The sequence below is a fragment of the Mugil cephalus genome, chromosome 12, assembly GCF_022458985.1.
Source record: "Mugil cephalus isolate CIBA_MC_2020 chromosome 12, CIBA_Mcephalus_1.1, whole genome shotgun sequence".
Classification (NCBI taxonomy): Eukaryota; Metazoa; Chordata; class Actinopteri; order Mugiliformes; family Mugilidae; genus Mugil; species Mugil cephalus.
The window spans coordinates 25,213,060-25,238,692 of record NC_061781.1 but is presented as its reverse complement, the minus strand read 5'-3'; the positions used below and the strand labels follow the sequence as shown (position 1 = coordinate 25,238,692).

General features: G+C 42.3%; 2 protein-coding genes across 4 annotated transcripts; one reads left to right on the top strand and one right to left on the bottom strand.

The window, feature by feature from the left end:
• The first annotated feature begins 101 nt into the window (after positions 1 to 101).
• On the top strand, positions 102 to 9,738 carry znf142 (zinc finger protein 142). Of its 2 annotated transcripts, XM_047600983.1 has the most exons (9): positions 102 to 350; positions 495 to 551; positions 1,176 to 1,269; positions 1,648 to 1,869; positions 2,704 to 3,516; positions 3,603 to 3,780; positions 3,940 to 6,709; positions 6,966 to 7,071; positions 8,499 to 9,738. In XM_047600983.1, exons 3-9 carry the CDS (start codon positions 1,182 to 1,184, stop codon positions 8,993 to 8,995), a joined length of 4,674 nt encoding a protein of 1,557 aa, XP_047456939.1. In that variant the 5' UTR covers positions 102 to 350; positions 495 to 551; positions 1,176 to 1,181; the 3' UTR covers positions 8,996 to 9,738. The 2 variants fall into 2 exon arrangements, with proteins under 2 accessions (XP_047456939.1, XP_047456938.1); XM_047600982.1 differs by lacking the exons at positions 102 to 350; positions 495 to 551 and having other exon boundaries at positions 1,022 to 1,269.
• plcd4b (phospholipase C, delta 4b) lies at positions 9,631 to 25,633 on the bottom strand. 2 transcript variants are annotated; one of them, XM_047600985.1, is made up of 16 exons: positions 25,396 to 25,633; positions 23,777 to 23,830; positions 23,405 to 23,563; positions 22,328 to 22,556; positions 22,047 to 22,176; positions 20,740 to 20,971; positions 20,137 to 20,338; positions 19,871 to 20,015; positions 18,135 to 18,287; positions 16,128 to 16,292; positions 14,634 to 14,784; positions 14,365 to 14,481; positions 12,566 to 12,744; positions 12,332 to 12,464; positions 12,097 to 12,246; positions 9,631 to 10,315 (listed from the first exon to the last, which is right to left on the bottom strand). In XM_047600985.1, the coding sequence occupies exons 2-16, from the start codon at positions 23,793 to 23,795 to the stop codon at positions 10,224 to 10,226; spliced, it is 2,256 nt and encodes a 751-aa protein (XP_047456941.1). In that variant the 5' UTR covers positions 23,796 to 23,830; positions 25,396 to 25,633; the 3' UTR covers positions 9,631 to 10,223. The 2 variants fall into 2 exon arrangements, with proteins under 2 accessions (XP_047456941.1, XP_047456940.1); XM_047600984.1 differs by having other exon boundaries at positions 23,777 to 23,827.

The window sequence follows — 25,633 nt, the reverse complement described above, 5'->3', positions numbered from 1 at the left end:
AGTAGGAGCTACAGCGACCTCTATTCTACTTCCTGTGTTTCATGAATATCATCCCGACTGTGCGCCAACCTAACGAACAATGGTTCCTCTTCAACAGCGATGTGTAATATCAATACAATTACGCTTACGAGCTAACACCTCTTGGATATAAATGTTATTTTTTTTTATTTATTAGGGAAATATTTTAGTGGGTGTTTAGTGTAGATATTTTGAACCGTTTCATCATTTAAAAAAGCTAAGAGAAGAAGAAGACTTTGCGGCAAAACAATATCCCAGTGAGCTAACTTGCTCAGCTAACGTTCACTACGGCTTTGTTAGCGTATCCATGACACATTTTATTAACATTAAGAGTAAGTGAAGCTTCGGTGACTGTTATTTGATGCAAATTAAGACATTCCTCTAAGTAACGAGCCGGGGAGATGGAGGTTTACGAGCTGCACAGCAGAGCAGCCATCCAGTCAAACATTAATAAATGTTGATGTTTTGTTTTTCAGATACAAGGGACCTCGGAAACTCGGGCAGTAGGTCTGATTGGAAATTCAGTTTCTATCGTAAGTAACTTAATAATAACCGTGTAATATTAACTAGAATTGATTTATTATGACATTATTATTGTTGTGTGGTTAGAATACATTTGGTGTCGTTATTAAACTTTTGTGTTTTAGTGAAATTAAGTATAATTGATACATCCAACAATAATCCACTAAAGAGCTATGAATAACTTAATAATATTTACATGTTCAGCTGAAATTAGATGAAATTAATACCAAACATTTATCTAACAACTGCTCAGGAAATGCCTTTTTTTAAAAAAAAAAAAAAATATGTATATATATATTACATGCAAATAAATGTTGTGCACTTCTGGCTAATTTGCTCCTCACACCTGCACAAAAAGCTTCATGTAGGATGTAATTTCTGCAGCACAGACCGTCAGAAATATCAGATCTTTAGCACTGATACCTCACAACAAGAAGGTACTGGGTTCTCTGTGGAGTTTGCATGTTGTTGGTATTTATTTATTTATTTATTTTTTTGTTAAATTTTGTGAACATCATGAGTGTTAGCTGAAACGAACACAATAGGAGGGCTAGAGGACAAGCGGTTACAGAATATGAATGAATGACTCTTATGACAAACACCTACCATCCTGCAATGTGTCATTTCTTACACAGGGTGAGATGGAAAAACATGGGAAGGACCAGGCGCCTTTTGGCTGCTCTGACAATGCAAAGGACCTGAGTGACCACCTGCCAACATGCACTCAAGGTAAACTACACTGGAAGGAAAGGTTTTTGTCTTATTGTTTTATGTGCACACAGAAAACCAAAAGATGTGTTGGGAAAGTGCAACGAGTTTATTCTAGGGACCCCCCAGTCTGAGAATTACACTATTTAATGAGAAAGAAAGAGAGAAAAAACGGAACAGAAACGGAAGCTAAGTCTGTAAAAAGGAAAAAATTAAGTTTACACAAAAGATACAGTTAACAAATTATGTTATGACAAATGTTCAATTCATTTGTCCCAAGAAAAATGTAAACTCAGATAAACTCAAGATAAACCATGAGGATAAAACTGCAACGATAAAAACTTATAATTAGCAGGACAGAGTGATGTGATGACGATGTATTTTACATTTTATTTTTAGGGAGAGAACTAACTCCCACAGCAGGAGGCACGAATGGAAACGAGCTGCCTCCGGTCTCCAGCAGACCACAAAGAAAAAGAAAAACTAAATCTGACCCAACTGCTGTGTCGTCTTCACCACAAGACGAGGAAGAACCTAAAAGAGATAAGAAGAAATGTGCTAGAAAAGCAGTGGGAAAAGACAAATGTTCAGCTGTGGCTACGGCGCCGCTGCCCTCTAAAGGTATGAACACGTATTACTAGTACACATGAACCACAGGGTTCATACGTTAAGTATGGAAAAGTATGGGATTAGATTTGATAAACTAGTGTATGAAAAAATATTCATGTTTACAAGACTGTTACCACCAATTTTATAAAAATACGGTGGTTGATCACACAACGTTCAAACCTCGTGAGCGAGTGATTCTAAATGTCAAAATGTTATTTTTGTATCTGACTTAATTTAGTTACTAAAATGATTTTTATTGATTTATTTTTATAGAGAAGTCTGGAAATTAAGGTCTGGAAAAAGTGTGCAATTTTAAAATTTCAAATGTGTAGGAACCCACATCTTTACATAAGAATCAGTGCAACAATAATTATGACACTCAGTTGGTACAGTAAGTATGAGAAGGTAAAATGTTTCTACATGATCTATCTAACTATTAATGTAAGATTTAAATAATAATAGCGTCAGAAAACACATTTTTTGATATATATAAACATGTTTAAATATTTCTTATGTGTGAAGTCAAAGTCAGCTTTATGTACCAGACATACAAAAAAAAACAGAAAAACGTTTCTTATCCCGCGGTGAAAAGGTAAAGTGCACAACAGATGAAGTCAGACATTTTTCTAACACTAAAATAAACAACAACTAAAGTGCACAATTAAAAATGCAATAAAATAAAATAATGTGGACAAAGCAGGAGCAAGTTTTTCAGTGCGAGGTGAAGGTTGTAAATGTGCAAAATACAGTAAGAAATAGCATCAGAGAGTTTTCATATGATATAAATACACATGAAGTGTTTGTACTTAGTTAATCTGGTTTGTTTCTGTCGTACCTTGTTTCCAGAATACCTGGCAAAGGGATCAGAGCATATTTATCGCACCCACACCTGCCCCAAGTGTTGTCGCTGCTTCAAGATGCGCTCTCACCTGCAGGAGCACCTCCACATACATTTCCCCGACCCGAGCCTCCAGTGTCCCACCTGCCAGCGTTACTTCACCAGCAAGAGCAAACTACGCGTCCACAGGCTCCGAGAGGCCGGCGAGAAGCTCCACCGCTGCCACTTGTGCGACTATTCTGCCGTGGAGAGGAACGCAATCCGACGCCACCTCAGCAGCATGCACGCCGACGAGGCGGAGGACGGCAAAAACGTCCCCAGCTTCCTCTGTCCCACATGCGGTCAAGGCTTCAGCCAGAGCAGGACGCTCAAGTCTCACATGAAGACGCACAACGTCCAGCCCCTGACCTGCTTCCAGGACGGGTGTCCTTTCCAGAGCTCCCTGCGCAAAGACCTCATCAGACACGCTGCCGAGGTGCACGGGGTCGAAGCGGTGGAGTGTCGCCACCACGCCTGCGGCGCCGTCTTTCAGAGCGAGACGGACATGGAGGAGCATCGCCGGACTCACCTGGCCTACCACTGCTCACTGTGCGACTTCTCCTGCTCCAACAAAGCCGCCTTCCTGCAGCACCAGCGGCACGGTCACCCCGGCAACGAAAAGCTCAGCTGTGACTTTTGCCCCTTCGTCACCTTCAACCCTGTGGAGTTCGAGCAGCACATTGGACACTTGCACGCCAACGAGAAGATCCACCGCTGCTCTCAGTGCAGCTACGTCACCTCGCACAAACGCGGCCTGAAGCGCCACATGCTGATGCACAGCGGTGAGGACGGAAGGTCGTTTTTGTGGAATAGGTGGTGTTTTAATTATTTATTCCGGTATATTTGTTTTCTTTTTTTTTTTTGCCAGGTGAGAAGCCGCACAAGTGTAGCCTGTGTGACTTCAGGTGCAGAGACGAGTCGTACCTCTCCAAACACATGCTCACGCACTCGGAGGACAAGAACTTCATGTGCGCTGAATGTGGATACGTGACTAAGTGGAAGCATTATCTCATCGTCCACATGAGGAAACACGCTGGAGACCTCAGGTTTGCATCTTTGATTTTCTTGGTACGAGCAGATTTGAATGGATTAATAAATTATTTAGGTCTGTTTGGTGCATAACCTAATCACTTTCGGCTCCCTTATGTTACTCCTGTTCTTCCGTTCCACTCTATCGCTTACTCTGTTCCTGTCTCCTCTCGTAGGTACGCGTGTGATCAGTGCTCGTATCGTTGTCACCGCATGGATCAGCTAAACAGCCACAAACTACGACATCAGGCCAAATCCCTCATGTGTGAGATCTGCGCCTACGCCTGCAAGCGCAAATACGAGCTCCGCAATCACATGCTGGCCAAGCACTCTGGAGAGGAGAAGCCGTCGGCTGTGTTTAAGTGTAAGTACTGCGCGTACACCACCTGCTACCGGCAGGCGCTGCAGAACCACGAGAACTGCAAACACACCAAGCTGAAAGAGTTTCGCTGCGCCCTCTGCTCCTACTTCTCCTTCAGCAGCATCAGCCTCTTCCTGCACAAGAGGAAAGCTCACGGGTACGTACCCGGGGACAAAGCCTGGCTGGAAAACTACGCCGCGAAAGAAAGGGAGAGGAGCTCAACGGCTTTTATACAGGATTTCTATATCAAGCCTTCAGTCGATCATGAGCCGTCTGAACAACCCAAGTCTGTAGCTCCTGACGCTCAGGAGTCTGTCCTGCCTGGATCAGAGGATCAGGACCCCAGCGAAGAAACACAAGCGAATGTGTTCAGTGTTTCTCATGCGGTCGTCAGTGAACCTCCATCTGTCAACAGTCCTGAGCAGTACTGCACTCTTGTTTTAACCACACTGTCAACCACTGATGATCAGACCTCTCCTTTACCGAATGAGGACCAAAAAGCTGCGTGCGCTTTAACTTGTAGTGACACATCACAAGAAAAGACGGATGTTTCTATACATGCAAGTTCCTCAGAGGAGGAGGACGAAGCAGCAGGAGATGGAGCGGCCGAGCAAAGTGACTTCGATGGCGGCTATGAGCCTCTGACTAACACGCCTGCCACTCCCGGGGAGTGTCACACACCTGAAAGGGAAAGTAACAGTTCCATGGTATCACCAGAGCAGAATCAGCCATCACAGTCGGGTCTGACGGCGATGAAGAAGCTTGACAAGGACCAGGCCGAAGCCATGGTTTTAGAGGGACGGGTGCAGATGCTCGTGCTGCCAACTGAGGACGTTCATCGCTGCGACAAATGCTCGTATGTCGCCTGTAAGGAGAGCGCTCTGAAGCACCACCGCCAGACTGCGTGCCACGCCAGGACAAAGGGACACGAGTGCCAGGCGTGTGGTGCACAGTTCAAACAGAGGCGGGGCCTCGACAGCCACCTTAAAAAGAAGTGCCCGGCGCTTCCACGGAAAACAAGGACATTTGTAGGCGTCGCAAATACGTGTCTGGCTACAAAAGACGAACGAGGATCCAAACGACAGGACGAAGGAAGGAGCTCAGACCAGAACGAAGTAGACGCGCAACATTTAACAAACCGTGAGGACATTGTAGATGATGCACATGCATCAACGGTGTCAGAGCATCAGCAACGCAAAACAAATAAGCTTTTGAAAAAAAATGTTGCCTCAAGTAAAAAAGGCCGACATGTTGCAGTGCAGAGAAGTGCACTTTACACTAGAAAATATGGCAAGTTTGAATGCAAACTGTGCAGCTTTTCATCCGTTAAACTTCAGACAGTTCAGCGCCACCTTTCAACATGTAGAGAAAGATCTGGTAGAAGAGACGATCTTTCAGACGTAAAGGATGATGGTGGTAATGGGGCTGTGAGAGGAAAACAGGACCTGGTGGAGGAAGTCAGTGAATCTTCTGCCAATCGTCACATCTTAAGTTGTCCGAGCTGTGCATTTAAGTGCAGTCAGAAAAGAGCATTGCACAGCCACCAAAGGAAAGGCTGCATGAAGCCAGGCGAAGTCCAATGCACCACGTGTTCATTTGTAGCCAAGTCTAGAACTTCTTTGACTCGTCATGTTCTGCACGTTCATAAGAAGGAAAAGTTCGGTGTTGCTAAACCCAAACACCTGCATTGCCCGCACTGCGCTTTCAGCTGTAAACAGGAGCGACGCATGGCGCAGCACGTTGCGCTGAAACACAAAGGCGCGCAGCCTCACCGCTGCCGCTACTGTCCTTTCAGCACCACGCGGCGCTACCGCCTGGACGAGCACGAGTCTCTCCACACGGGAATCGGCCGCCACACGTGCGACTCGTGTGACAAAACCTTCGGGGCCGTGACCAAACTGCGTCAGCACAAGGTGCGGATCCACGACAAGCGGCCCACGCACTTCTGCTCGCTGTGCGACTTCAGCGGATACGCGCTCGACGACGTGAGGCGACACAACCTCAGGTGCCACACGGGGGCGCTGCAGCACGTGTGCACACACTGTGACGCTCAGTTCAGCTCGGAGATCGCTTTGAGAAACCACTGCAAGCGTGTGCATCAGCTGGAGGCCTGTTTCTCATGCAAACAGTGCGACTTCACGTGCAGCAGCGACGCCGCGCTTAAGGCCCACCAGCAGAGCAAGCACCTCCAGGTGAAATGCACAACCTGCCAGGCTTCCTTTGACACCAGGGAAAGTCTGGAGGTCCACCAGAGACGCCACCTTCCACATCAGTGCCAGCTGTGTCTCTTCGCTACCAAAACGAGGCAGCTGTTGGCTCAACACCTCCTGAACGAGCACGAGGACGGATCCTCGGAGGACAAGCCCCTGAAGTGCAGCACGTGTCCGTTCGCCTGTCGCCACCAGCTGGTGTTGGAGCAGCACCTCCGTTCACACGGGAGCAAGCGACTGTACAAATGCACCGACTGTGACTACTCGACGCGCAACAAGCAGAAGATCACGTGGCACATTCGCATTCACACGGGAGAGAAGCCGTACAGCTGTGAGCAGTGTAGCTACGCCTGCACTGATCCGTCCAGGCTGAAGGTGAGCTCCAGGTTTATGTATGAACATGTATGAACTGTAAATGTGTGTGTTCTTTGAATTCTGATGTGAGTATTGACCATAAACAGGTTGACATGTCGTAAAACAGGGATGCAGTTCTTGAAAACTATTGCCTGTATGTTTTCAGTATTAAAAGTTGTTTATTGATGAAAATAAGCTGAAAGAACATTTTGCTTGTTCTGTAGGAGTGGCTTGTTTTGTCAGAAAGTGATTTTTTTTTAAATGATTTCTCCCATAGCTTCACATGAGGGTTCACCAAGAAGAGAAGAAGTACCTTTGTCCAGAGTGCGGCTACAAATGCAAGTGGGCGACTCAGCTGAAGTATCACATGACAAAGCACACAGGTGAAGTGAGATAGTTTAGCATGTTTTAACCCTCAAATCTGACATGTTTGTCAGTTAAAATGTGTAAAAATGACATTTTCCTTGTGTTTACGGGGACGAGGCTTCACGTTTCCTCACTATTTTAGTAAAGTCTCTAAAATAGAAAGTGACATCTGTGGTGTTATGGGTGAAATATTACATATTAAAGTATTTGGTAGTTACATGAACAAATGGATCATAGAAAATGTTTTATTTTGCTCTGTGGATCAAATTTGACTCAAGGAACGAGTGTTGTATTCAAAGATAAAAGGTTTTTTAACATTTAAAACAGTGTTTACATGGATGTAAATGAATAAGTTAAATATGAGGTGAAAAATAATTCTGGATGATAAACATGGGTCAGTTTTGACTGTGCAACACAAAAGACGTGGGCGGCTTTTTAACACATTATAAGTGTTAATCTCCTGAGACCCAGCGTCCTCATATGAGGACGTTATGTTTTACGTTTGTTGCAGCTTCTTATTCTGCTTCATTCAGACCTGTTGTCCTCATAAGGAGACACATTTATCTGCCATGTACAGGTAGTGAAGTGTCAGTACTTATTATTTATTCATTAACTTTAATAAGTATCTAGTTTGATATAACTTGTAGTACTCGTTTGAGGACGTTGGGATTTCATTGTTCCAATTCGGCTTTTGCATTGAAATGAACAGTTTTATATTTTGGAAATAATCCCTGTGTCCACCTCATTTTTATTAAAATCTACTTCTAGTATTTTAGTATTTTTACTCAGTCACAGTACAATAAATACAGATTATTGTATAAACATGTAAATTACAGTGACTGTACAGACTTATAAATTCCTAATGTACCTACACTCTAAACATTTTACACATTTAAAAAAAATAAATCATTCACATTTATAGCTCTATAGCTTTTTATAGCTATTTATATCTTCACAAAGCATTTTTTAATAGACACAAAATGAGTTGCACATTTTTAAATTTGCTATAGTCTGATCTCTCAGATTATAGTTGCTCTCCCGTTCTTCGTGTTATTTGCATTATTTAATAATAGAATAAATCATTCATTTCATAAGATGATAATTTAGAAACAATGGATTTGTGTGTTATAAGATTTGTTTTATTATTGTGACGTATGACTTTCTTTTGCATTGAATTTATAATTGTTTTATAGTTTGATCCCCACAAACCATGCAGCAATATGCAAGCTCAAAGATGATATTTATTGTACTTATTTTTTATACTTCTTAGGTCGTACTAACCCCAAATACCTAAAGATCTTTATCTTATCTTAAATAAATTGAGATGCATTAAAAACAAATGTCTCAGAGGGTTAAGATTTAGCCTTGAACAACGATGTGGTTTCATGTGGCCTTGTTTACATCGGCTCTAATAATTTGTGTACCTTTGATTTTGCGCGTGCAGGAGAGAAGCCGTACGCCTGTGACGAGTGCGAATACCGCACCAACAGAGCGGACGCCCTGCGAGCGCACCGGGACACGCAGCACTGCGACCTGCGCCCGTACGTCTGCGAGAAATGCGGCAAAGCCTTCAAGACGAGCTTCATCCTGAAAACGCACCAGCGGCAGCACAGCAGCGACCGCCCCTACACCTGTGGCCTGTGTCAGAAGTCGTTCCGATGGCCGGCGGGTCTCAGGCATCACTACCTCACGCACACCAAGCAGCAGCCGTTCTGCTGCCGCCACTGCTCCTACAGGGCCAAGCAGAAGTTCCAGGTGGTCAAACACCTGCAGAGGCACCATCCAGACGTGTCAGTGGATCAGGGCGTGGTGAGAGACTCGGAGGCCGGCGGCCTCACCCTGAAGGAGGCTCTGCAGGGGAGTCTGGACGAGAGAGCAGCAGCAGCAGCAGAGAGGGAGCTGCTTCCTTCAGCCGAAGAGGTTGAGACAAACGCTTCTTAGAGATGTGGTATAAACACAGAGACCAGCCCGACCCACAAAGACCAGGATAGACTCCACACAAGGTGCAGAATCCCCCCCCAGTCCTGACGTCCCTGCAGACAGACCCAGAGCCCCCCCACACTCCCCATGAGGAAACACTGGAGCTAAAAACTAAAAGATTAAAAGACAGAAATACAGGATAAAATGAAAACAACAATGAGGAAATATATAAAAGAAGACGTAAAATGTAAAAGACTAACAATCAACGATAAGAATCTAAAGATTTAATAAAAAAATAAATAAATGAAATCAAATACAGACACTGTTTTGTGTGTCTTTCATACACACACACACCTTGTGCCTGTTTGTGTCCGATTCTTGTTGAGCTGCTGGGAATGTGACTTTCTCAGAGATTAATAAAGTATCTATATAAATAAATAAATGAACAAGTAAAAACTCCTTAGAATAATGAATCAATAGGAGTAAATAAGTAAAATAAGAGAATAAACGAGTGAAAAGGGATTGAATGAAAATTATTTTATAAATGTCAGCAGTCTGTTTAGTCCATGAATGAGGGAAGTGCAGCCTCTCTGTGTTTTATAGTTTTAACTTTGATTAAAACGCTCATATATTACAATAAATACTCACACAGACACTTTCTCTTTTGAGATTCACTTTTATTACAGAATATCCTCAACAATTATTCATTTCAGAAGGTAAATGTTGTGATAAAGAACCGATGAATAAAGATACGATGAATGAGCCACACGTTTGTTCATGGATCATTTTTACTGAACCGTTCAGAAAACGTATAGATCAGCGTATATACACATACATTTACATTAGACACAGCATAACCTGGTAAACGTGAGCTTTGCTGCACATTAACCAACACGATGTGAGTCTTTGAGTATAGTGATACTGATATTTGCCACCGTGTTCAGTCATAATATTCAGGCTTTCTGGACATGCAGGAATCCTCATGTTGTTTCACTATAAATACTAAAAACCTTTCACGAAGTTCTTCCATAATTAAAAATATTCCAGATGTTAGATATAAGTGCAGGCAGACATGTCGCCTTAAATACTGGGTTTTTAAATACTTCTGTTAGTGGTTTCATTTCTTAATGTTAAATTAGTCTTAATGGAGACGACTCTGCCGACAAGTGCTTCAGTCAGTTTGTTTCCTTCTTTCCTTCCACTCATTAAAGTCCTGGTCACGACGCCGTCATCAGCTTCCTCTGATTCTTCATGTCTTCTCTGAAATGTTGATGTTAACAAAGACAGAAGACGGAGGGATGGCCGTTCCATCTTTAGAGAGCAGATGGATGTGACGGTATCCTGAACAGAAGAAGAAGAAGAAGAAGAAGAAGAAGAAGAAGAAGAAGAAGATGATGATGATGATCAGGGTTTAAATCAGGGCTGAAACTACAACGACTTGTTAAGACACGATAAGACAAATGCCAAGAAACCAACGCTCCAAAACTGGAAAAATAGTAAAAAGATCATCATCACATAGTGGCTGGATCCATTAACACAACAGACATGAGGTTTACTAACAAACCAGCCTGAACAGTTCAGTAACATATCTGGTATCCACCCGTTCTAAACTATAGTCTCTACTTTCTGTTTCATTTTGACATTTCTCTGTTTGTCTTAAATAAATACAGACTTTATTTATCCCAGTAGGGAAGTTAACCTCCTGAGGTCTGAGCTTTTGTTTGGTTTTTAATTTCTCCATTTCTCTTTATTTGGGATCAGTCGGACGTAAGAACCATAAAAACTAAGCATCGTCTTTGAACAGGAAGTAGTTTTTTGGGAAAAATGTATGTTCTCATGTGGACACAGGGATTATTTCACTCAATATTGTAATAAAGTCACCAAAATATAACTACATATAAATATAGAACTGTTCATTTTCATGTCTGAACGTTGCTGCGCAAAGACAGAATTGCAAATAATGAAATCCCAACGTCCTCAATCGAGTACGTGCTAATTAGTGAAGTTACAGCTCGTTACTATTGATAGAATCTGTGTCATATTAAATTATAAAATAAGTGTCAACAAACAAGTTTCAATTGCAAAATTTGATGAGGTTTTGTACCTTGTCCACATTTGTTATGTGATCTGCTGCTGAATGAATCAGCTGAAATTAAACATGTTTCTACGTTATGAGGAAAAAGTTTAAATGAAGGAGAATAATCTGCCACAAACCTAAAACTTAATGTCCCCATATGAGGACGCAGGGTCTCAGGAGGTTAAAGTGTAACAGAGGGAAGGAGCAACACAAATAGAATAAGGAAATAAGTTAAAGATACACACACAAAAAACAAAAACAATAATGTTACATTTATCTGAAAGTTCATTAACCAGAGTCAGACTCTTTGGAGACGGTTCTCGTTGTTAATCCTCAGGGCAGATCAAACATTATCTTGGCTTAATTTCATGTTTCAACCTGAACACGTTAATGCACCTTCCTGCAGATGTTTCACAATAAGAGCATAACCAAGCGAGATCCCTTAATAAAATACAGTAACGTCCACTTGTGAAAACAGATGTAATTAGAGAATAAAATCTAATGTTGTCCTCTGTAGTTTAGGTAGATAAAGGTCTCAGTCACGTTTGATTAAAATGTCGTAAAGTAAATGTCATATGAATGTAATTACGGCACGGACCACTAGGGGGCAGAATCACTGCAGTAACATGACCAGTAGCTAAGTTACAGTAACAATAATTATAAAATAAAAAACAAATAATTTGCTGCTGCTCTAGTTTCAAAAAGCTTTTTGTTGAGCTGATTAAGTTCTGAGGTGACATCACCTCCATGTTCATTGACGTCCCTGTCCCCGTCCCTGTCCCTGTCCCTGTCCCTGTCCCCGTCCCCGTCCCCGTCCCTGTCCCTGTCCCCGTCCCCGTCCCTGTCCCTGTCCCTGTCCCCGTCCCTGTCCCTGTCCCTGTCCCTGTCTCTGTCCCTGTCCCCGTCCCTGGCCCTGGCCCTGTCTCTGTCTCTGTCCCTGTCCCCGTCCCTGGCCCTGGCCCTGTCTCTGTCCGTGTCCGTGTCCCCGTCTCTGTCCGTGTCCCTGTCCCTGTCCCTGTCCCTGTCCCCGTAAGCTGAGACTCACCTGGTTGGATGCACCTAAAGGGAAGAGTGAACTGGCCGATGAAGTCGTTCCTGGAAGCCTTGTCGTAGTCCTCCACCACGAAGCGAACCAGAGCCAGCTCAGGGGCGTTGATAACGAAATTCAGAGTTTCATCCCACACGGGGTTAAAACCTGCAGGTAGACGGTGGATATCTTTATATCCTGATTACTTAAAAAAAAAAAAAGTATTAATTATAAGTAAATAAAATTGTGTCACCATTGTTGTTGATGTGACTGGTCTCTTCCTTGGCCTGGTCCTGGGATACTCCGTAGATCTCCACCCGGACCAGCGGGTCCACGATAGAGCCCTCTTTCTGGTTCACCTTTGGAAGCTGCTGCCCACTGATCACCTAATAAACACACACACACAGATACAGACAGACCTCGTAGGACTCGTTTTACTCTCCCTTTCTTCAGTTTCCTGCCACTAGACTTGCATGTAGGTCTGAACCTGAATGGATAAGCGCAGAGGTTTGTAGCCGTGCAGCTCCTCCGGTTTCTCTGGGCTGAACTGAGCGCCGCCGTCTCTCATGAAGTCCGGTTTGAGGACGTAGCCGCAGCCGCCGTTCTGCCTGAACAGCCCGTCGTTCAGATCCATCTCCAGACCGGCCGTCTGGAAGTTCAGAGCCACTTCAGGGAAGAGACAGAAGGGAAGGAAACGCAGTTTACCAGGTGTTTTGTTTTTGTTGTTTTGTGGATGGATCTCACCGTTTCCCAGGAGACACAGATTACAGCCTGAACCATTTATTTCTTTATCACCCTCTCTCCACTCACAGCTTTCAAATAAAGGCACAGAAAAAAGAACCTAGAAGCCAGAGCATCAATATGAAGCCACATGACAGGAAGCATCTGTCCATTTTGCACCCAAATGTATATAAATGTATATATTGTATATAATGTTCACTCATTGCACTTCTCATTTTTGCACAACTTATGAGCAGGTGTTTCCTTTTTCCTTCATGTTATGTATATATTTATCCTATGTTTAATAAATAGTCTGTGCAAACTTTATTTTCTTCTCCGAGGACCATGAACCTCTGCACTAGTTTTCATATTAATTCGTCCATGGAGCCGTGTGAGTTGCAAACACTCGTGCTGTTTGGCACATACTTCAACAAATGGATGCTGCGGTTTTTGTTTGTCACTTAAATGTTACTCTGCATATATACTGTTTTATTTAGTGTTTAAATACTATAGCTGCTGTGGGAAATAATCTTATGTTTCTATATGGCTGCAGATGACGAATAAAAATCCTTCAATTCTTGAATCCTTGAATGTAATAGTGGTTGAAAACTATTTGAGACACTCCATAAACCGAAACCACGGTGACAGGAGGCTGCAATTTGTCAATTAAAATAACTTCTGTCTGTAATTTGTTTTAGTCAGAGACTCAGGACCAGTGGCGCCGTACGGGAGGGAAAAGTTAGGACCGTTAGGACAAGTCATCATAAAAACCAAAACTTTTTAATATAATAATAAAATCTAGTAGTAAAATCAGTGATTTCTTTGTTTTTCACTTGATTTTGGTAACAAACGTGGAGCAGGCAGCAGTCACAACCCTACAACGCTACAACGCTGCCCAGTGGCAAAAAGTCTGGCTTTAATAGAAGGAAGCAGACAAAAGAAAGGGAGGAGAGACATCTTGTCCTCCTAACTTAGATGCAGCTGCAAAGCATTTCTGGAGAAGTCTGCACTTCTTTACTCATATTTTCTGCATTGCCTGTGACTGGTGGTGGTGGGGAGAGAGCTGTCAGTGAACTAAAACATGACACATCAAGGCTTTTTCACATCTCAAAACCTTTTCACTTATTTATTTTTATTTTCTTCTTGTTTCAATATGTGCAGTTTAAAAAAAAAAATCTACTTTTTTTTTAATGATTTTTAGAGGGTTATTTTAATTTATTTTGAGTTTATTTAAATGAGTTATTTGTTTATGATGGGGGTCCCAGTGCAGCGCCCCCTTCAGGACTGAGCAGCAGACAGAAATGAGCCCAAATTAAACTTAATTTTCTTAAGAGATTTCATTTTCTTTTAAAGGAAGTTTATTAAAGTTTATCAAATGTGAACATTCTGCTAATTTACTTGTTCTTTTTTGCACCAAAACTAGTGGAAAATCTGGAGTTGTTGTTACTTTTATTGTTCAAACTGAATTACATCTGTGCGCTGTACATCCTCCTCTCTGGGGTTTGCTTTGCTATGAGAGATTCTGAAACATCGTGACGAACCAGCAGAGGGCGACGCTCTCCTCACCTATCTGACAGCCGACGTTCCACATCTCCTGGGGGTTGTAGTTGGAGGAGTCCGTCCTGAGGCCTCCAGGGTAGATCCTGCTCAGCTGCCTGGTGTTGTACTGCACAAAATCTGCCCCTGGACAAAGGCGTCGAGAGATTAAACTCAGTGAGTTTCTACCACAGAGAAATCGACCTGCACGTCTACACACACCTGTAGATATTATAACACACACACACGGACAACGTGCTCAGCAAGTAAACAGCTATGAAATAAACTGTTGGCGGTACCTGCTTCCTTCGCAAGCTTCTTGGCTTTGGATTCAGAGAAGGAGGAGATCTCGTAGCATTTGGCGTGAGAGCGGGCGTGATCAAAGCCATGGAAGTGGACGCTCTTGCAGTAAACCACCAGGTCTGAAAGCTCCCTGGACAGTTTGGACTTCTGCAAAGGTCGAGACAGGAGGACGTGTTTCAACCAGGGGTCAAAAGAAAAACGTTTTTTAATAACACAGGAAATAATTACATGAATGTTTGCACTTTTTAATACTATATTATTAGTTTTTCACTTATAGAAAGTGGAAACTAAAGTTACCGTTAGTAAAAAGTACAAGATAAGACATGATCTAGGGTTTGATGATCTATGTGGAGGGTTCACACTGACTCATATTTGCAGTGTTTTGTAATGATTAGTTACTTAGCTGCATATTTTACCCTGCATGTAGCATTTAATCTTTGTCTTTAACTCGTATCTGCTCACGTATAATTAGGATATAAGAGGATTACATGGTAGAGGCGTGTATGAGTCTCTCTGAGCAACACACAGAGACTAACGCACACTTTTCTAACCAGACAACTCCCCATGAACACAGCTAACAAGCTGCAACTGAGTCACAATTCCCAGAAGACCAGAGGGAGAGACACATTATTTTAAAATCCTCTGGCTGCTTGTTAGGTTTCATATTAATTTAAAAGTTATTTTATTAGTTTTTTTATTATCACTCATGGACTTGCACCAGATTTTCTCTCAGAGATGCTTTTATTGTATGAAGCAGAAAGTTAGAAACACTGACACTTTTAAACGTAGGCTAAAAAACAACTTTTATGTCACAGTTTTACATATTTTATATTATAAAATATATTATATACAATATTTTATAATCAAAGCACTTTGAGTGGAATCTATTTGTTGTATAAATAACAAAAGAAATAAAATGAATAAATAAAATTAGAAAGATGACTTTATTCATCCTCGAAGGGAAATTAGGTAATTGATTGATTGATTGATTGATTGATTGATTGATTGATTGATTGATTGATTGATTGATTGATTGATTGATTGATTGATTGATTGATTGATAAAAGTAAAGAGTATTAAATTCCTGAATGGGACATTTTAAAGCAGTAAAGGAATGCGGGTGACGTGATTTATGGAGTTCAGATCTGTCTCTGCCTCATCAGCTCTAAAGAAATTATTAAAGCCACAAATGCATCCTGTTAAACTCTCACTGCTCAGCAGGGAAACGTCATGGATGGTGATAAATAGAAGGTTTTAAGTGTGAAAACAATTAGATGTAATGTAGCTGAGAACCAGGCTGGATGCTGGTTCTCGCCTCCCTATCCTCTGTTTCCTGTTTCTTTTATCTCCTTTTCTCTGACTCCAGTCTGTCTCTTAAGGCCCAGCCCAGTTTCCTGTCTCTCTTTATTATCAGGTGGTTTTACCGTCCCTCCTCCGCTTTCTCTCGTTCTGTGCTCACACTAAACTCAAAGCACATGTGCTGCTCGTACCTTCCCATCCTTTTTCTCTGCAGGTGGATCTTCTGTAGAAGGACTCTCCGCGTCCCCGTTGGCCATCTCCTCGTCATCGCTGACTTCATCCGTCAGGGTTTCATCCAGACAATCTTCCAGACCACCGATCTTTTTGGCTTTCAGCAAAATCTTCCCCTTCAGTTCCTGTAAATAACAGCAACGTAATTATGAGATCGATACATTCGTCCGTGTGGAACATTTTAGGTGATGGAACGAGACGGACGAGTTGTGTTCGGCGCCCAGATTACCCGTGGAGATGTTTCATGTGCTCGCACTCTGTGGAGTGCACCGCTATTTAATTGGCTAAAACCTCAGTGGACTTCTTAATGGCATCTGTCTGCCACTGCCTGAAGTTAGCATTGATTGACCTAAGTGCTCTGATGGAAAATAGTTTGGAAGTTATACCAGTGCTTTTAGAATCAGCGCACGACGTCCAACAAGGCACAGATGGACAATAAATATTTAAAATGTCTCTGAGTCTCACTTCCCTTCACGTGACTCGATGACACAGAACTACGACCAATGTGACACCTCGAGAGAAGAGGAAACAGAGGAAGAAGTCGTGTGTGAGACTTTGCTTTGGTGAAGCACTGAAATGTTGATGCGGTTTCTTCTCTGAGGACCATGAACCTCTGCACTAGTTTTCATGGGAATCCGTCCAAGAAACTGTGAGACTGTTAAACTCTGGTGGAGACAGTGAATTGCACAAACTCATGCTGTTATGCTGCTGTTTTTATTTATCACCTTTATTTATCAGTTAGATTTTAATCTGTATATATAGTGTTGCTTTTTATTTAGTGTCTATATACTATAAAAATATAAATCATTGAACCCTTGAATTTTAAAACAATTTGAGATGCTTCACAAACCAAAACCTCTGACACTAAATGAAAAGTTGAGAATTTAAAGGCCGAAGTGATAAGGATTCAGGCTTTGGAGATAAAGATATTTCCATGTCATCATTCTCTGGTTGTTCTTCTGGGATCAACACGTCATCTGGTTCATTTGATTCCATGACTTTTCCAAAATGTCTCATGTTTGTTTTTTCTTTAATCAGAAGTTCAGCCTCACATATTCCCTGGAGCGACTGTAGTTGTGCATCTCTGCGTCTTGGCTTGATTCTTTATTATTATGACCAATGTTTTTTTTATTAATTTCACAGTGTAACATCAGGAACACAGCGTACCTCATATGAAACCTCTTATACCAGCGTGCAGTTCAAAGTGACAGTGAGGAAAGGTCGCACTCAAATCAGCATTTACAAAATCTGACACACACATATATTGTACCAATAATTGGTACAATATGTAAAATAAATAAATAAATAAAAATAAAAAATGGAATAACTTTGCCGTTGAATATTTCTTTATATATTAATGTCCTATTAGAGATAATGTTTATGTTATTGCAGCATCTTTCATTAGACTAAAATATTTAACACAAATTAACCTCATATGACCTCACGAGATTCAAGTTTCTATTTGTTGTGCATCTTTAATTTCTCCAAGGTATTAGGCATTAGTTGGATCTAAGTATAAAATGAAACAGAATAAGCTGCAATAAAACCTAAAACTTAATGAGATCTCCTGAGGACACAGGGTCTCAGGAGGTTGTTCCTGGGAAAGATGTTTTTAAAAGTTCACATTCCTCCGGATGTTATATGGGACGGCAGCAGCTTTTTAACCAATCAGAGCAAATCAGAGTCAATGCTGCATGATGCAATATGTAATTTTCTTCTGATTTCATTGATAAAAGTCATTATAGGATTCAACCAACACACGTGTTCCAACTTTGATTCCTCCAGAACAAAACCACTTAGAGAGATTCTGACTTTTGTGATAGAAACTTCAGAGTCTTGGCTTTAAAAAGAGACTAAAAGCATGAATGAGCTCCAACATGTTGATGAACAGCATTCAGTTACTTTGTCCTAAATAGGCGTTTTATTGCAAATAAATACATAAATAAATAAGTGAAAGTGGTTGTGACCTGTGGAGAAGGAAGCTGCTGAGGGATCTGTCCGTCCAGCGGGGTCGTCTGGATCATGTCCCCCAGGATTTGGCTGAGGTGTTGGGCCATGACCGTCTGCTGCTCCACGCTGCAGTGATTTTCGAGGGACAGGATGACGGGGAAGTCCGACACCTGTCAAACAATATGAAACCAAATTTCTTTATTGTCGTTGTACTACTATGTAAAAATGGAGCTTCACTACTAATTAAATTCTTGGTAATTGATACCAACTCAACGTCTGAAGCAAAATAGGTTTGTGAGTGAGTGTGTGTGAGAATCTTCAGCAGCTCAGCATTCAGTGGAAAAATCCCATTAAGAAGACTTTTCCATAATCCTGCAAAACATATCTTCCCAAAGCTGGGTATGGAAGCTTGTGTGGGATAAAAAAAAAAAGTGGAGACACATGAGAAGTTACTGGTTGAGTTCCATGTGGTCTGCAGGAGTATGTCCTCAGAAAGCCTGGTGTAAATCACATCTGCACTCAATCATTCGTATTTTCAGTTACAAAACACTTTTAATTACTGTCAGCGGTGGTGCAGTTTAGGTTCCTGTTTGTGAGACCACTCGACTACATTAGAGGTTAAAGGAATTTCATTAGTGTTCTGTGGTTTATCCATATTAACAGAGTGGAGAAAAAAACACCTATACTCCTGAATGTGGACAAAACCGAGGAGGAAGAGGAAACCAGAGGAGATCATCATCAACATCATCATCATCATCATCATCCAGGACCTGGAGGTGGAAGTAGTGGACCAGTACTGGGAGTCCATGGGAACAACATGCTGGACTGGAGGACGCTCCATCATGGACAGTCCATCTCATTCACTACACCAGACTAAAGACCCCTTCACGGTTTGTAAACAATGTGACGTTTCTTTAGGGGCGGGGCTTAACTGGAGGCAAAACATCGCAAACACTATAGCCTGTAAACACCAGTTAGCATATTTCAACTGTTTGGCATAAATGGACGAGGAAAACGCTGTTATTGTTGATTGTCTCACTCCAATCATTTATTTTAATCACCAAAACCAAACTAGAGTTGTCTACGACTGTCAGTGGCTGGTATGTGATAAAGCTTCAAGTTGGTATTTTTGATTTTTCGGTTTTTGCTCCAGAAAATTCAGCTCCACTCCTACAGTGAAAGCTACAAGACTTCATTCATACCAAACTCTATGCAGCTGGAAAACAACTCACCTTTCTGTAACTCCATATTATTCACATGAATACACATAACTGCACCTTATTAATCCTTGCTGTTTATATAATATTTATTTACTGTCTGTCTGTATTTCTTGTACATTTGTTCATTTGCTCATTTTGTACATTTTTTGCTTGTACTGTTATTTATTTCCATAGATTACTAATTATATAGCAACCTCTCCCTCATAGATTGATGTGCAGTAGCCGCCATATTTACTCCCCAGTCCACCAACACCCACCTACACTGTACCAATTACATTCATTTGTGTGCTACTGTGCGTTTTTATCTTTATGCTGCTGCAGCTTCTATTTTATTGCTCCTGAACCAAAGAGCAGCCAAACTGTATTTCGTTATTTTTTAGTGGACAATAACAATAAAACGTCTACTGTGACCAAGCATTTTCCCTTGTTGGTGAATAAAGTCCCCAAACCACTAGTTCAAAGGGGGAAAGAGCTGTGGTCACTATAAAATCAATCAATCCACGAAGACATAGATAAAAGTACATGCTGCTCACTTTGAAGGCATAATCTCTGAGTGTTGAAATGACGTCTTTGAAGAGGATTTTAGAAGTTAAAGTGTGCCCATGATATACAACCGGCTCCCCATCACTTCCATCCCAGCAGTCCACCTCTACACAACGACAGCCTCTCTTCAGGGCCCTGCAGACAGAGACACACACAAAAACACAAGTCATGATCATTGCTTTGTTTTGTTTTTCTAGTATCTGCTTTCTCTGGCTGTATTTTTGTAAAGTCTGCTCTGTGTGTGCCGTCCCCTCACTGGATGTACGCCTCCAGGCTGCTCTGTCCTCTCAGCTGGTCCTCCAGCAGGTAGGTGTTGTGTGACGAGGAGATGAAGTAGTGGCTGAGAGGACGGCTCATGTCCTGGTGAAGATCTTGACACTGGGGTTTGAATATGGAGCCCTCCTGGGAGCACAGGTACTTTTGGAAGCCGTCTAAGGACATGGAGCTTTGCTTCACGGCTGCACAAGAGCACGGGCCACTTATTAAAAATGCTTGAAATTGCATGATATTTATACAGAGTTTAAGGATTTCACTGCTAGCATGCTCATATTTAGGAAATATAAAGGAATACGGCTGCAGCCTTGTTGGTTCACAAGTAAAACAGTCCAAAGGCTAAAACCAAAATTCATCTCTGGTTCATAAATAGAATCTTTAAAGCTGCCAATGCAACTGTGCAGATATTAGTGTACAGATTATTTTACCTTGTGTCTGCATTCAAAGACGTGAAACATCAAATGTAGCAGTAAATAGTACGACGGCTACTTCATATTAAGCCTGTAAATATTTCTTCAAATGTCTTAAAAACTAGGATTAATGTCAGACACCAGGGAGGCGTGAGGTAACCTCGCTGCACCGTTACCTGTCTCAGACGGTTCATAGCGGCTGATCAGCTCCTGGGCTCGAGTGCCGCTCTGCTCTCCCTCGTGTTGCTCTATCCTCAAAAAGGTCACCAGCTCCTCCAGCTTTAACTTCTCTCCGTCTCCAGAGTACTCCTGGAACACCTTCCACACTTCGTCCCTCTGAGTGAGAATCTTGTAGAAGTGGACAAACTCCTCGATTTCCAGGGAGCCGCTGTCTGACTTGTCGGCCATCTGTGGTGGAATAAAGGAATAAAGGAATAAAGGAAGGGACCTGAACTTCTTGCAGGTTTGAAACCAAAATAACCCTTTGACATTCTTCTGGGTGGTGCATTTGGCTGCAGAAGCTTTTTGAACTGAGGCAAACTCAGCAGCTTCTTGTTATTTTTTAACTGTGTGCCAACTTAAATTCCTCCAGAACAAAACCACTTAGAGTGATTCTGACTTTTGTGACAGAAACTTCAGAGTCTTGGCTTTAAAAAAGAGACTAAGACCATGAATGAGCTGCAACATGTTCATGAGCAGCATTCAGTTTACTTTGAGTATGTCCTAAATAGGCTGGAATGATGTGACAACAAATCTGCAAAGCTCTAAACATCAGCACTGACTCTGACCCTTAGATGCAAATTGCGTTTCCCAGACTGACTGTGGACTTCACAGTTATCACTGATACTCAGGCAGATCTGATACCTCTTTCTCTTTGCTTCTTTTGGTTGAGTTGTGACCCCACATCTTCCCACTGCTTCAATAACCGGGGTTTGACGCTGGGAGCAACTTTCCAGCCGACTAATTATATGTGACGAGCTCATCTGAGGGCTCATGAGGAAGAGCTGCCATGCAGTCAGGTATGTTGTAGCACTGCACCATGTTTTTGATGTTTGCATGGTGGTAAATCCATATTTGGACGTTCCCCTGAATGGCACAAGGTATTTTGGTCTAGAGCTACACAATCAAATAGTATTTTTAAGAGAGGACACTTATTATATAGTCTTTGTGGTCCACAAAATGCACATTCATGACAGTCACAGCTGATAAGAAATAAAGGTTCCCATGAGATTCCAATGAAACTGGGTCATTTTTGACCCACAAAAACTGGAGTTTTGTAAAATATATAAAAGGTAAGTTAAAAAAATAAATAAATATCATGATATCAATAACATGTTTTTGAGAAATAGCTGGAATATAAGTGATAACAACTTTTCATTATGAAGATATTACTCATGTGACCCACTTATGCATCCAAGGTTTAAAACGGTGCCTCAGATATGAACAGTGTCACTGTCACAGTTTTTAACCCTCGGATTCTTACCGTGAACAGACGGAAAGCGTGTTCTTCGTTCATGTCGACGTTCATCATCTTCAGCAGCTTCTTCACTTCTTTGAAATTCATCTTCCCGTCTTTGTTTTTGTCAGCTTTCTGAAACCAGTCCCAGACCCACCTGAGAAGATGCTATAGGAAAATCTCCAGTTCAAGCTTAAACTCACATTTAAAGAACGCTAAGATCACCAGTAGAGACATCAGCCAGTACGTTGCTGCTTTTCATTAAACTGCTAATTAAACTCAGTTTGACCTCCACCGTCTAAGGATACTGGTCCAGCCTCTCCTTCTCGTCCATGGTTTGCGCTTTGTGAATCAGCTTGCGGACACCCTGGATCCAGGCCTGCGCCTCCTTCGGGGACTCGGCCACGAGGTCCAGGTTGCCCTGGCGACCGTGAAACACCAAAGTGAAGCACAGGTCAGTGGGGAACTCCTCGGCGATGCTCTGCAGGACCTCCGACTCATGGCCCTCACGCACCGCTTCCACCTCGGTCACTGAAACTGAAGGAGTGAGCGACATTTAGCCAAGAATGGAGTAAAATAGAGGGACATTTACCCGTGTTGAGAGGTTTTAGTATTTGTAGTTTGTAATTGGATTATACACTGCCTGGGGAAAATAGAGTGATTGTTGTGGGTGGTTGCATTGGATGTAGATGGCATGATGTGTGTGTACGGAACTTATTTTGTATCCGTGCTTTTAATTTGCATTGTATTATGTTTTGACTGGTTTGATTATCATGTACGAGTGTTTGGACCCCGGGAAGAGCAGTCTCCCCCATGGTGAGGTCCTTAATAAAGCAATAAAATAATAATTTAGCCTTGGTAATCAGGCTATAAAAGTATCCGATGTGTTTAGGATTAACTCGCTGGATGGAGGTGAAACAGGTAGTCTGGCAAAAAAGAAAATCGTCTCAGTAACTTTTAGACATTTCCCAGCAGGCAGCTGTTATCTGCCATAAAATAACCTCATGTTTTGGTTTTAGCCTGAAGGTAAAGAGAGATTAGGGTCCTGTGACTGATGGGAAGTGTCGCTCACGTTGAAGTATTTTGTGTTTTACTCTTTATTGAATGGAACTTGGAACGGGGAACAGACAGGAAACGCCTGGTGGGAAGAAGGGTGTGAAAGAGGGGTGTGATATGCAACAAAGGACCCTGATAAGGAATTTCTGTGGTAATGTTTTGGACACATAATCATTAAATCACTGGGACAGGCCTTGCTCATATTGCTAAGTTGAAAACTGACCCTGAGGAAACTGAAACAATTGAGGAGTGTAACATATCCTGTATAAGGATGTATAATGTGTTAATTCCATCATGCATGCAAAGATAGACGATGTCTGTGCACTCACAGGTGGAGTGGCCTCTGCCTGCCCATCTGGACTTGTACCAGATTGTCAGTCCGTCCTCCAGAAGGCGAAAATGCCGCTGCTTCTTCCAGGATCGGGACTTGACTTTCCTCAGAGTCGACCCTGCCATCATTATCTTGATGTCTGGATCATCGTGTATACCTGTGGAAACGTCTCAGTCTATCACACCCCGGATATATTACACCACGAGGAAAAAGACCAGGCGGAGGAGGAATGGTGCAAACTCTAGTTCACATTAATCAGTTCTTAGACACTCATTTCAAAATTCCTTGGACCATAAATCTCCAAACATATTTTAAAACCATCACGTTGTGCAACAGCAGCGTTTAGTCTGAGTGAATAACATTTACTCACGTGAGCCTTCAGGATCCATTTCTGTTATTGACGCATGCCAGTGGAAATATGCTGCTAAAAAGATGCAGATGTCAGTAGACTGTTCCAGATTCTACATCCAAACCAAAAAGATTCTGCAAAAGCGGCGTGTTTATCCTGCCGCGCGCACAGCACAGGCCATAAAAGACAAAAGGTTTGTTGGGTGCTGAGCAGATCAGCCGTTAAGGAAAGACTTTATTGGTTCACCTTGGCTGTGCAGGATTTCCCTCCTGATCTGGGAATGTGAAACGCCCAGAGATCACGTTAAATAACCAGCCTTTTATGTTGTGATATGACACACGGGGGGAGGGTGGTAGTTATTGTTTTGTTTTTTTCTGACTGTAGGAGTCGGGTTCCCATCCTTTGCTAAGAGAAAAATAAGAAGTGTGCCAGAGCAAAATTTGCTGACTCTGAACCGTCTCCAGCAGCGCTGTGCACAGAACCTAGAGTTACTACCACAATCCGTGGTTACCCATTAGACTATATTGTCGATGTGACAGTTTCAAGAACCACACGCCAGCATTAAACTCTGGATGCAGCCTTGGCATTAATCATCACTGGCTTTCATTAGCTGAAAGCAGAGAGCCTGGCGCATGGCATCTCATGCAGAGAAATCACATGGACTCAGTCTGACAGAAACTAGGAGCGGAACGATCCTCTACATGTGATTTTAATTCTGTCTTTCCTAGATGGTGATTTCCAAACGAATGCAGAGCTGCTGCCTGTGAGTGAAAGCTGATAATCTTCCCAATATCTCTGCTGTTCGCTGATAAACGATTATCAAACATTTCCTGAAAGGAAAGCCGCCATAGCTGAAGTCCTGTGTTTCCACTATCTTTTCCTTTCATTGTCTTCTGAAACAACAAGATCTAATCTGATGTTCCCCTTATTTCACGTCCCCTCGGCTCACCCCGATGTGACGCCTAGAATGCGTTTTCACTTGCCTCCCAATTGAACATCACACTCCCACAGAGAAAGCAGACTGACCACGACAGTGAGGCTTATTTTCCAACTCGTGCTTCCATGTTTCACAGCAGAGCCACGTCAAAGACAGTTTTATTTTCCATGCCACATTTCCAAGATTTTCTGCTGCTGGAAGTCCAACACACCCTCCCTCCCTCAGACTTCACATGCAGCCTTTGAAGCTGTGATTAGGTCACATAAATCTGATTTATTTTGAGGGCCATGAGTCACACACGGCCACTCCACTCGGGACTTCACTGACCACAGACAGACACAAACATGACTCAGGATGGAAAGTGAGAATAAACAACTCTGTAATGTCACAAGTTTTGACTTTTAGCTCCTGTGCATGTTTGTAGCTTCAGTTTAAATGAGTTTTTTTAAAGAGTGATGCGTGTGGTGGGAGCCTTTTCCTGCACGCAATTATGTGAGGAATTTAGAAAACAAGCACATAGACAGTGCCAGCCCAATGCAACCCATATATAACTCTAAACTACTGTGGGGGAGGGACAAATGTGCACAGTAAATTAGAACCAGAGGCAGCATCACTTCAGCAAAGTCTGCATGCAACTAAATTAAGATCAAATGTTTAGACAGGTTGGATTTGAATCTGATAGGGAGAAAAGAGAGATATTTACCAAAAGTACAGATGTCCTGAGGGACAGTCCAGAGGTGGGTGTAGGAGCAGGGAGGGTCCAGGGAGGTGTGGACGCTGCCTCTGTGCTCCGAGGTCCAGATTCAGCGAAACTCCTAGGACTGTTAGCTGAGCTCAGAGCCTTTGAAAGACTGGGAGTGTCTGAAGGAAAATCTGGCCCAGCCTCTCTCCTCCCATCTCCTGAGTCCCGCTGCTGCGTCTGAGAAACCCGATTCCCTAGT